Source organism: Lathamus discolor, chromosome 3, assembly GCF_037157495.1.
Source record: "Lathamus discolor isolate bLatDis1 chromosome 3, bLatDis1.hap1, whole genome shotgun sequence".
In the NCBI taxonomy this organism is placed as follows: Eukaryota; Metazoa; Chordata; class Aves; order Psittaciformes; family Psittacidae; genus Lathamus; species Lathamus discolor.
Window position 1 is genome coordinate 100,736,891 of NC_088886.1, and position 12,314 is coordinate 100,749,204.

Genomic DNA, 12,314 nt, shown 5'->3' on the forward strand with positions numbered 1-12,314 from the left:
TTAAAGTCCTAAAATATAGTGATGCTGAGTCTGAGAATTTATCAAGGACTTCTGGGTTTGAGTCTGAAGTTGCAGTAAAATATATGGCATTGCTGTGAGGTTCTGTCTTCACATGTTGGAAAAAAAGTGACCTCTGTGTCCATGGAAAATGCCAAGTCTCAGAAAAAGCTTTCAGAACATCTTGCACAATATAGCCTTTCTTTCTGAAGTTACAGACTGTACTGAGAGGTGCTAATGCTACCTGAGGTCTGTGTGTGCTGTTCTTTTTTGTAATGAATAAATCCACAGATAAAAATCAAGTGTTTCTGTTCCAGGTTGACAGGTGAGATGCCAGATTGCCTCTCTGAATTCCAGCCCTGGAAATTCCTGACATTGGTGTTGGTGTTCTGTGTGTAAAGAATGTGATATGACATAGTCAGTTTTTCAAGAGATTTGATACTTTCCTTTACAATCTTAGGTTGGTTTTTTTTTTTTACATAGCACTGGTTTAGTTCATTACCATAATCTAGGCCTACGTTTATGGAATATATTTCAGAATCTTAGTATAAAACACAATACAAAGATTTTCTAACTGAACTTTCAGTGGACTATTCCTTCCATTCTAGTAGCTCACAGTTAACTAAAGTAAGTTTAATAATACGTATTTAAATGTTTCTGGAAATGAAATTCAAGGAAGCACTAAAAATTGGATGGACAGTATTGTTAGTGCAGGAAAAAATGCAAAGCAGATAAATTTGATTTTAATTAGACTTTCAGTGAAGCCTTTTTTGTTCACTTCTGCAATAGGCTTCCTTGCTAAAAATGGTTAAAAAAGCCCACAAAAAATCTCAAACAAAAGCATAAAAAATCCCACCCCCCCAAAAAAAACCCCAAAACAAACAAACTCCCTCCCCCCCAGATCCCCCTAAACAAAACAAAAACATCCCCAAACAAAATATCCCCAACCAAACCAATCAAACCATGAGAGGTGGATTTCAAAGTCCTAGATGCTGTTCACAGACTTTCTTCGTAATGAAGAAACTCTGTAACTTCAGGAGCCCAGCAAAGCAAAAGCTCCTTTGTTTCACTTGGTGGGTCTCCCAGCTGTAGTCTGCTGGAATGCCAGGGGCTGAAAGCGCTGGTGAGACTTTACTAGATGTGAGGCAATACCTGTAACCATTTCATTAGCCAGATTACAGGATGGCTCTAGTAAAGAGAGCTTGTAATATGGGAGGAAAATAACTTAATTACTTGACTGGATCAGCTCAATGAGGACTTGTATCCAGGAGCAATCTGAACTAATGAGAAAGAAGAGTAAGGCTTAACGAAATACAATTGTAAGCATCAGTTTTGAGGAGCAAGCCTGTGTCTTTGGAACGGTGTCATACTTCTGGAATTAACTGTGCCATCAGTTTGTTTCTGTCTTTTTCTAGAGGTCCTTTTATGGTTGTCACTGGTTTGTGTGGTCAGTAAGATTTTTAATATTTTTAGCTTATGAACTTGCAGTCTCAGAATGCTCTGTTTCCCACCTCTTCAGCTGAGACACCTAGGACTATGTTAATGCTTGTTTTGGTACATTTCATTTTGGTCAATGACAATAAAATTATTACAGAAAGTGTCAGGCATAACAAAAACCTAAATAAACAATAAAAAATGCTGATGCAAATTAAACGTTGCAGAATTTCTATGTAGACTGACATAAACAGGATAGAAGTTGCCCTGAAACCTCCTGCTAAAGGAATGCATGAAGATTTGTCATCTCGAACATGCTTACTTTTATTTGGTTCACCTCCTTCTTCATTATATATTTCATTAGCAGTGTAGTGATGATGAAGTTAGAATTTTCTTGATTTAAATTACATAGCAGTTATCCTGTTACTGTAGCTTAAGTATTGAAGCTTAGCCTTTTGATTTGAAAATCAGTTCTGATGCACAACTTAACCTTTGTGTCAAGCATTCATTTTTCCTTTCGGTGATGAAGTTCAGATTACTGTAATCTTTTCTGGATAACAGAATAGCTTTTGTGTACCAGCATCTAGCACTTAGCTCTCTTCTGGTGAGCAAGCCTGCTCAGTTTTGGTTTTGGTTTTTTCCTTCCTTTGTATCTCCTCAAAAATTGAATCACCTTAATTGGTTAAATGTTTTTAGCCAGTTAATAGTACATCAAAGTCCTCTAAGGCAGAGTCCTGTTTGGACTTCAAAATCTTCTGCAGAATTACCCTTGGGCACTTAAACAAATATGGGTTGTTTTTCCCAGGGAGATTTGCTGTGGTGTTGCCATCTAGTTGGTCTTTGAACATCTTTCCAATTTTAGCTGAGACAGACAAATGAGCTCCAAGACTATAAATACCTTGAAATGGTCAGGTACAGGGGAAAAGGCCTTACGTGCTCCCATATTGAGAAAAAGGTCAATATGCTCATCTTATCTGGGAGGATGAAAAAAAAACATTCATACGAGAGTGAGCCAATAGAAAACATGCTTCATTAGTGTCACTGCTTATCAAACTACTCCTGTCTTTGCCTGGCTTGGTTAATGCAAACTAAAGATTTCTCCCCTATGCCCTGTTTAGTTTAAATTTGAAAATGTGGCAAGGTATGTATGCAGAGTGCTTTTAGGATACCTGGAAGGTATCAGAGAGCATTGCTTAAATAAAAACATTTGAGATAATCTTACGAAGCTAATCCTAAAAGCGTTTATGAGCTAGCAATGTCTAAAATGCAGAATTACCCTATTGTCAGTAGTGGTTGATTCTTACCAAGAAGGGGCTTGCAGGATTGGTTTGTTTTGTTTTGTTTTTTTTTGGGGGGGGGAGGGGGGGTGTCCGATTGAAAATTACCTAATTTAAATGGGATAGTTCAGGATCACACAGGAGTATAATTCAAACAAACCTACATATTTCAAAATTGTGGCTTAGTTGATACACAGTACTGCTAATCAGTATTAACCACAACACCAGCTCCAAGTCTTAGCACAAGGCACAAATTACTGTGCTGATTTGGTGGGTGAAAACACATCCTGCATTTCTAGAATGACTTGCATGTTTGTAATTATTGGAGTCAAGCAAGGAACTTTTTAGCTTTTAACCTGTGATAGGAGGATCCAGTTCTGTTCCTTTGATTTTCTTTGGGAGTTGTATTCAGGACCTGGCTTCTTCAAAAGTATTTCAGGATTTTAATTTTTTTTTTTAATTATCTGTATCAAATCAATTTGATTTGACTCCTTTAATGGGCAAGTTGCAGCAAAGGACTAAGTTGACTTCTGTATAGATTTAGAAGCAGTTTTGCTTTATTTAAGTTAATGAGAATTGGTCTTTGGTATTTTTCCTCTGTTAGATGAATTTGATCAAAAGATCTTTAAAAGGTCAGTTATTTTCAGAGGGATTGTTCCAGTTATTAAGCTCTTATACTAACATTGTACACCTAAACTGAAATGCAAAATGGGCTAGGATGCAGGAGGCTGGTTGTGGTAGGTGCCTTGCAGTAGGCATGCTGCCACCCTGGCGCTGCCAAGCCTGTTGAAATTTACTGCAGTTTAAGAAATGCTTGAGCCTTATTCTAAGAATGCTTGTATTCCCCAGACTAGGTAAGTTTTGTGTCCTTATGAGTGTATTTATAAATTTGCTTGCCTCATCTGCTTTTGATTGACCCTTTACCTAGGTGCTTGGCCAGGCCTGTTTACTGGATGCAAGTGCACTTGGGATTAGAGTAACCAATCCAACCTGCTTGTATTTTTGCAGTGCAGTTTTCAAATAGTAGCAGCTTCTCTGGAATAGATAGGTTTTCTGATCTGTTTATAGATGAAATAGTGCTTCTCTGTGCCTGTTTTTGTTTCCAGCTTGAAATTTATGGTGGCTTCTGGTTTGTGCCAAGTAAAAGAACGTAAGCTGCTCTCCAAGGGATAATGCTTCAAATACAACACAAGTTTAAAAAAAAAAAAAAACAACAAAAAAACAACCCAAACAACATAACAGGATAAGAATTTAATTAGATGAATCAATTGCAGATTTACTGTCCAGAACTGAGTAGTAGAACCACTGCTAAGTACTGAATACACTGAAAGGTGGTTTCAGAGTCTGACTTTGTCAGCTGACTCCTTTCTGAGTTGATGACCATGTTTTTTAATACTGTTTATAGCAGAACAAGCAAATATAAACAGGCTGCCTTTGTGAGAAGTGAGATCCATTCTTCCATCCTGTAACTGTAGTGACAAGTATTCTTCTTGTAAATCTCTTGATCTCACTCTCTTGAAGAACCCCATTTACTGTTTAATTTTCCTGTTGCTCAGAGGTGTAGCAGTAAGCCATTAAGTAAGCACATATAAAAGGCAACCTGGGATTCACAGAAGTGCAAAATGGGAAATGGTAACTTGAAGCTTACACAAGGGGCCAGAGGTGCTATAATAATTATGACTGTTTACCTTGTAATGTATATTTTATGTTTTGTGACAGTCTAGCCAGGAAACGTGAGCTCCATCCAGTACTGGGTTTGGCTTTAAAGCTGATATTTCTGATACAGATTGGGTTTTTTATTCTATAATTTCTTAAGTTACACTTGTGTAAATGCCAGATGCAAGAAATGCTCTAGCACTTCAGTAACTTTTAATATGGGTATTTCATGTCTTTTACCTTTCACAGATCTTCTGGAGTTTTCAGAGGATACACCTGGTGTGCTTGAAGGCAATAAGAAATCCACAAATAAACAAGGTGATAAATCTAAGGAAAACACCAGGAAGATTTTTAGTGGGCCTAAGCGGGTGAGTAATAATACTGAGACCAAGGCAAAGTTATTTTAACTAACTCTTCGGTATTGATGTTTCCTCCTATCTAAGTACCAGGCTTTTGTCCCAGTTTGTATCTGCACTTGAAATAATTTGCCAGATTTTTAAGATTATATCTGGAAGAGTAAAACTTTCAAGTGCAAAACTTTTGTATCAGTAGGAATTTCATTTTAGAGATGCGAGCCTGGGGGTTGCACAATGGTAATGGGTAACCTGAATGTATTCCTTTCTAGGTGATTATTAAGCACCATTAAATATCGTGGGGTTTATTTTGTTGCTTTTTTTGTTGCTCTCCTAAGAAATATCTATCATGTTATAGGACTGAACCTTTCTGAAAGCTTCAAAGGTGTCACTGGTATAGTCTTCAGGGCTCGTCCATAGGACAAGTGCCTTTATCGCCTGTGGAAAATTAAGATTTTTCTTAGTTTAAAAAACAACAACCACTGACCATCACCACCAAAAAACCAAAAACCCCAATTCCACCCCAGTATACCCAAACTATGTAGTATTCAGTATGAATTTGCCCTTTCATTATGTGAATGGAGCTTATTCATTTTGTTGGTTGTATGTGGTTTATCTTACCTGTTATTATAGGTTACTAATTATTTTGAGAGTTTTTAAAATGTGCATTCAGCAAAAATTGTGTTAAGCTATTAGGTGAAAGTTTGCAATAGTGGGACCCATGTAATTTCCACTAAATGAAGTTTAATGACTTGGTTGTCCAGGATACCTGTTTCTAATGCTTAAGGCCTTTTCTTATGTTTTTTGCATAATATGTTCCTGTCGTCTGGTGAAGAGAGTAGCTGTCTCACCAGTGCTGCAATCTAGAACTGGTAATGAGAAAAAGGGGAAAGTGGGAGAGGGAATTATACTCGTATTTCTCTCTTTTTCTTAGGGTTCTATAAGTTTTGCAAGGTCTGGCATTTGCATGTTTTAATAGAAACTCCCTTTATGTGTTCAGCCTTCTGACATTTCTAAGAATTGATTTTAAAATTACTTTCCTTGTTATTTTACCTAAAATATTCCAGTAATTAAATTGCACTAAAATTTCCTATAAAGGTAGCTAATTGTGTTGTATGATAGTTCACTTGAAGTAATTTCTGAAGTTTTTGTTGGGTTTTTTATTGGTGTTGCAGAACAGGAAGATTTGTTATATCCTCAGCTGTGTTGATATATAACAATTTTCCATTTAAAAATGTGGATTTGTGGGTAGAGGAAGGAGGACAAACTTGGTTTATTTCCCAAAGCATGGAAGAGAATATTTTCATTTGGGGCAGTCCAGTAAGTACTGCCAGTTGTAATGGCCTTTTGAAAAGAAGCATCGCTTCTTGACTCTTGACTGGGAGAGAACAGGGAGCTCCTGCCTCCTGAGTTTGAAGTCAGGCTGTTGATAAGTGAGAGAAGGGTCTTTTCAGAACTGAAATAGTATTTCTTGAAGATCAGAGATCCTCAGCTTCTGCTGACAATATTTTTTGGTTTTAAATCAGCTCCTATCAGTGTACGTTACACTAGACTCGGAAACAGAAGTACAGGGAATGTAAATTCAACAGTATCTTTTTTTGCTGTATTAGCAGCATAAAACAGCTGTAGGTGTTCTGGTAAATATGGGATATTTTTTAATGTTTAAATGTATGTATGCTTCAAATACTGTTCTATAATAGCATTTTATGTGTTTCTTGTTTAATTTTTATACTTTAAATACTTGCAGGTTTATATGGAAACTGTTTTAATTAATTTTGAATGTATTGTGAAATTTTATGGAAAAAACCTTACAGCAATATTTATAAGAGAGAATGGTTTCAGCTCTAAAAAATTGTCACTTGGGAATAAACTTGAGTCAAGTGGGAAAGGTGAAAATCAAATAGCCTTTTTGATCCTGCAGTCAAATTGCAATTCAGATTTCAAACTGTAATGGTCTCTAATCATACGGCTATTTCGTGGAGTTACTAAAAAAGCTTGTAAAGCTTGTTCTGATGGTAATTAGAGATGCTATAATTATCTTCCTAAACTACAGATATGGACTCTTAATCTCAGTTGAATCTTAAGGGACTTCTAATTCTGGGAGTGAAAAATTGAACTATAAGTATTAACCTGACCACAACTAAATGATCCTCTCCTAAAATACCAAACGCAGCAACCCATCACCTCTGGAATGCCTTCACTGTTTCATCACCTTTTGGTTTTTTCTCGTAGAAACCAGCAGACACAGTATTAATGAATTTTGTCTAGGTGGTGGTGTTAGAGGTATGGCACTTAGTATCACACTGAGCTGAAAAGTACAGAGTTCTGTTGCTCAGGAAGCAGCAGGTGGTATTGTTAAACTTCAGTAGATCCAGGAAGCTTAAGTGGTTTTTTTCCAGTTTGTAGTCAGCAGGACTCTTGCTCGTGTTTGTGGTTTTGAAACCTGACCATTGTACTCTAAAGTTAAAGTCCGGTTCTTGAAACTTTGATCGTATGTGTAATAAAAGATTACAGACATTATTGACTTAGTGAATAAGTGTTCCTGAAAGTTGCTTTTAACCTACGGAGTCTTGCTGAAATAACTTGACTATTCACACACATAATAATGAGCAAAAAAGTTGCAGTAGTGTGCATGTTATGGTAGGTATGTGAAGTCTCAACCAGAATTCTGCTTTTAAGTGAATTAAATCTCTTTATCCTGAGTCTGAGTTACAAGAGGAATATTATGTTCTGTAGCAACATAATTATGTACTTACAGAACACAAATATTGGCATTACTTGACTTGCAAATTATGGGTGTGAAGCATACATGAGTAACATCTGCAGAAGTTTGTTTGCAGCTGTTTACAGTTTTAATTGAACTGGTTCAGTAACTTGTGCTCTAGCATGTAGGTTTGGGAACTGTGGGGCTGTGATATGCCCACCTGCTGGTCCCTTTGAGCTTAGTTCCCTTTTTACAGATAAAACTAATTCTCATTTATCTGGTCAAAACCAGTAAGGTATACAAGAGCTTGCTCTTTCGTGCCAGACCTGTATTGTCAGCTCAGCACTTCTCTTGTCCAGCATGTTGTTAAGGAACACCAGGTCCTCTGAACAGCAAATTTTCTGTGATGGCCCTCTGCTCTTAAACTGGAAATGAATGTTTAAGAGTGACTTGCAACTCTGTGCTGATCCTAGTTCTGCCTGTGGCCATAGGAAGCCAATGGAGACAAGGCGAATACTGATTACGTTTGAATATTTCAAGGTAAGAATAAAAATAGAGTTGCAAATCATAGTTACTAAGTATGGGAACCTTTCAGCTTGAGGAGCAAGGAAGAGGGGAAGACTATAATCCTGTTGGTGCTCTTCAGCGCTACTGAGACATATGGGAAGACTTAGTGTGTTTGTGGGACAAAGGAGGTACGATAGGAAAAAGCGCTGACTCTTTCAAGTTGGTGTGGAAGACCTACTGTTGTTTTCTCAAAGCAGCATGACATTTGAAGGTATTAGATGACTGCTATATATCAGAATGTTGTGGGTTTTTTTCTGTGCCTTGGAAATGAGTCTTTTGGAATTAATTTCTTAGATGTTGATATTTTATTTGGTTTTTTTGCACTGAGTATTTCAGAAAGCTTTCATGCTGGTGTCAACAATTCAGTTTAGCACCTATTAAAGACTGAAATTTTCTTGAGAGAATGAAATGGACATTTCTGATGATTGGTAACACGAGGAAGAAAGTGCTTCCTGCACAGACGGTCTGCAGTGGTGATTTGTGGACTATTGTTCAAACTAAAAGCTAGCTGCAATGCTAGTCCACTGCTTAGTGACTTGACTTCTGTTCAAATTTGTGTATTTCCCTTAACTCACTTTTTCAATAAGAAGCGAATGTTTATAAACAACTTTAAGCTAGCTTTAAATAGTATTTCTTGTTCTCTTGCCTTGTTATGTGTGGAGAAACTTCTCTAAATTTGCTTGTTGAGGTCTTGGCTCTAGAAAACCTGTCTATTTTGCCTCTCACTCGAGTAATACTGGGCCATGAAGTGACCTGTGCAAAGTACTTTCCTTGTTTTTTAACAGTGTCATTGCTTGAAAGTTATTCCACTAGTGTGGAATATATTTGTCAGGAAAAGTGGAGATCTTGTATTATGCATTTGAAAAAAACCCCAACGCAATGGAACTCCTCAAACTCAGCCTACTGTAAGGCCTGGTTTTGTCTGAAAAAGACAGAAACTACTGACAAGTATTTGGAGGTGTTGCCTTTGCTCTCTTACTGCTTCACCTGCTCACTCCTCTTCCCTTGCTCCTTTCCCAAGGTTGTGTATTGAGCAAAACTGAAGAACCCATCTGTGTTTAAGAAATAATCCACTAAAAGGAAACATTTAACAAATCACAGTTTAGTTCACTGGAGACTGTAAACAGTTGTATCCACTCAGCTGAGGGAACTAAAGAAGAGAGATTAAGTCCTCTTAACCTGGTTAAGTCAACATTACAGCTGAGAAGTGCTCACTAACCACGTCTGGCGTTAGCAGGATTACAAGTATTACTTTGATCAAGTGACATTAATAGAGTTAGTCATGACAGTAGTGTTGAATACATGAATGAAATCATTGCTGAATTCAGACATGGCTTAGCCAACAGACTGCTTTTGAACTCTGCATCCAAGACAGAAACTTCATCCAGTCATAACCCTGCAACTGTTTATTGCTTTTCATGTTTTATTCAAGTTTTATGAATAACTGCTGTGTTTTGTGCCCAACAAAGTACAGATACGTGTGCAAGATCTCAAAGCGTGCTTTTGGACAGATGAATTGGAAGGCATTGTCACATCACTACTGTGTGAAGAGCTTTAATTTCCAGTTATCAAGTGTTTAACCACAAAATTTTTTTCTTCCGGGTGCCTTTAATTTGATCTGCAGCTAGTCCATAGTTCACTATTTAGTTGCATCTTTCTTGCCCTTTAAGTAGGTTTGGGTTTTTTTCATAACTAGGTTGTTCTCATTAAGTTGCTATATTCCTGTTACAAATTTTAGACACTGTAACTGTCAGTCCTTGAAAATAAAGCCTATTTGAGATCCTGTTGTTTCTAATGGATTTGCTGTAAAAGAAGTTTAAGGGTATAACCTGTGAGATGTTTTATAGGTTAATGTAAGCTTTTTCCACATGGTGACTGGAGGAAGCTATAAATACCAACTTGAAACAAATGCTGTGTCTAAGTTTACTTGAAGTCCAGGATGAAATACTTGTACCTTATCTTTGGAAGTGTTTTGAAATTGAAGAAGTCTGAAACCATGCGTGGCTCTTGGTTTGACTGAGTTATCTTAGGGCTAATACGACGATGACATTTGTGTGGGAGGGGAAAGTAACTGGGCTGTGCTGTGATCTGTAGTTTTCCACTTTGCTTGTATTACACTTTGCAGTAGATGTTTATCAGAGACATCCTGCATGCGTCATTTATTTTTGCTTGCCTGCAAATCAGTCTGCATTCCCTCCAATTTTTAAAGATTTCTAAAATTTTATTTAATGTATATGAAGGTTAATCTATCTTTAGTGCCTAGCCTCAGGTAGTTTTGGCTAATACTTTTTCCATAGCTTATTTTAAGTAAATAGTCTTGGAAAATCATCAATGGAAGTGTTCTAAAGTTTTGCTATGTTAGTCGTAGCCCTTTCCATACATTTAATGATAGGCTGATCAGAACTAATTTTAAAAAGAGCTGCTTGTCTCTATGTTGGATAACCTTAAGGAAAAGTGTCCTGTCAAAAGGATGAACAGCTTTAACAAAGCATTTTTTTTAGTGGTGGTGAGCTGTTGATACTGCACACATAGAGCTGCTGTTAGCATCCTAACTTAGGATGTCAAAATTGCTTTTTTTTTTTTTTTTTTTTAATAGTAGAGTATATTAGTTGACATTTGGTGTTTTGACTCTAAGGAGTCAAGCTGAATTCTGAAAGTCACAATACTCTTTGAACTCTGTGTCTTGTATCATTATAGTGCTAAGCCAGCAGTCTTTCATCAGCAATTTGACGAACAAACAGTGATGGTCAGATCTGACATCCTGTGACAGCATGTTGTTGCTTCTGCAGTACATGCCTTTCATTTACTGTTGGATGCTTTCTGGCAGGTGGTCTGCCCAGTCCTGAACTCAAGTGATTTTTATGGGTTTTTTTTGTCGAAGAACTGTTTGTTGTAATGATATACAAGAGATGAGCTCTTCTGAGTTCGAACCAGTTATAAACAGCATTGGTATTTTAAGGAACTTTTATATTGCTGGAATTAATTAATTTAAAAAAATATTATAAAAGGTAAGAATAAATCTGTTTCTGAAATAGTTGATATGTTAAAACCCAAAGCTTCATATTGATATGATTATTTCACTTAATCTTTGTAAAGCCACATTCTTCAGTAAGCACGTTTATTTAACTCTGACTTCTTAGTGCTTACCATTCAGGGACTGGTAAGCATTTATCAGTGTAAATAGACCAAAATTAAATCTTAGTTTTTCACGTTGGTAAACAGGGTACTGGTAAGAACTGGCAAGAACTGACAGGTTTTTAGGATTAGTCACCTTTTTTGAAGATGAAGTAGCCACTGTAATTTTACTGAATTGAGTTGGGCATAACACCTTGAAGCCATCTCAGAGAGGAAGCAATTGCCTGGAGTTGGTCTGCTAACTTCAAGATAATCATGTGATGCTGATCAAAATTATTTTCTTCCCACTCCTTCATATTAAGCTGTGGTGAAGAAGGGTGTGTCCTGGTAGATGCTGAGCTGAGATCCTTCCACCTGGCAAAACTGCTTCCTCATCTGTTCTCCATATGCAGCTGTTGCGTGGAACTGTGGTAGCAGTGTTCTTGGAAGTACGTGTCTTCTGTGCAGTGTCAAGAAAGATGTTGTCAGTTCAAAGAAAGGTGGGGTTATTAAGTGCAGTGTGAAGGTAACAGGCTCCGTCCTCACAGAGGCAAGAGAGACAAATGAAAAATAAGCATGGAAGTCCTTCTCCCTATATATGTACTTATGTTTTTTCAGGGAGTAGAGGAATCAAGTTGAATGGAAAATGTTTAATGTCGCAGTGGAAACTGCTTTGCGTTTCCAGCTCCTTGGATAGTAACTCTTAGGTAAGAAGCAAAGATGCATTAAAACATTCTTGAATCAGATTCTCTTTTGCATCTTCATATTCTACCCTCTCCCTCTTCCCCCAGGTTGTATAGTTCCTAGTCATTAACTTGGTGTTTTAGTAATTAGGAGTGTGACCAGCAGGTCGAAAGAGGTGATCCTGCCCCTCTACTCTGCTCTCAGGAGACCTCACCTGGAGTATTGTGTGCAGTTCTGGTGTCCTCAACATAAAAAGGACATGGAACTGCTGGAACAAGTCCAGAGGAGGGCCACGAGGATGATCAGGGGACTGGAGCACCTCCCGTATGAAGACAGGCTGAGGAAGTTGGGGCTATTCAGCCTGGAGAAGAGAAGGCTGCGTGGGGACCTCATAGCAGCCTTCCAGTACCTGAAGGGGGCCTATAGGGATGCTGGGGAGAGGGACTCTTCGTCAGGGACTGTAGTGACAGGACCAAGGGGTAATGGGTTAAAACTTAAACAGGGGAAGTTTAGATTGGATATAAGGAG

General features: G+C 37.6%; 1 protein-coding gene across 2 annotated transcripts in view; it reads left to right on the top strand.

The window, feature by feature from the left end:
• Positions 1-12,314, top strand: part of WAPL (WAPL cohesin release factor) — a 74,329-nt gene that overhangs the window by 25,040 nt on the left and 36,975 nt on the right. For both annotated transcript variants that reach the window (XM_065670829.1, XM_065670828.1), the window contains exon 4: positions 4,614-4,732. In XM_065670829.1, the coding sequence (XP_065526901.1) occupies positions 4,614-4,732 (119 nt within the window). The remainder of the gene's footprint in view (positions 1-4,613; positions 4,733-12,314) is intronic.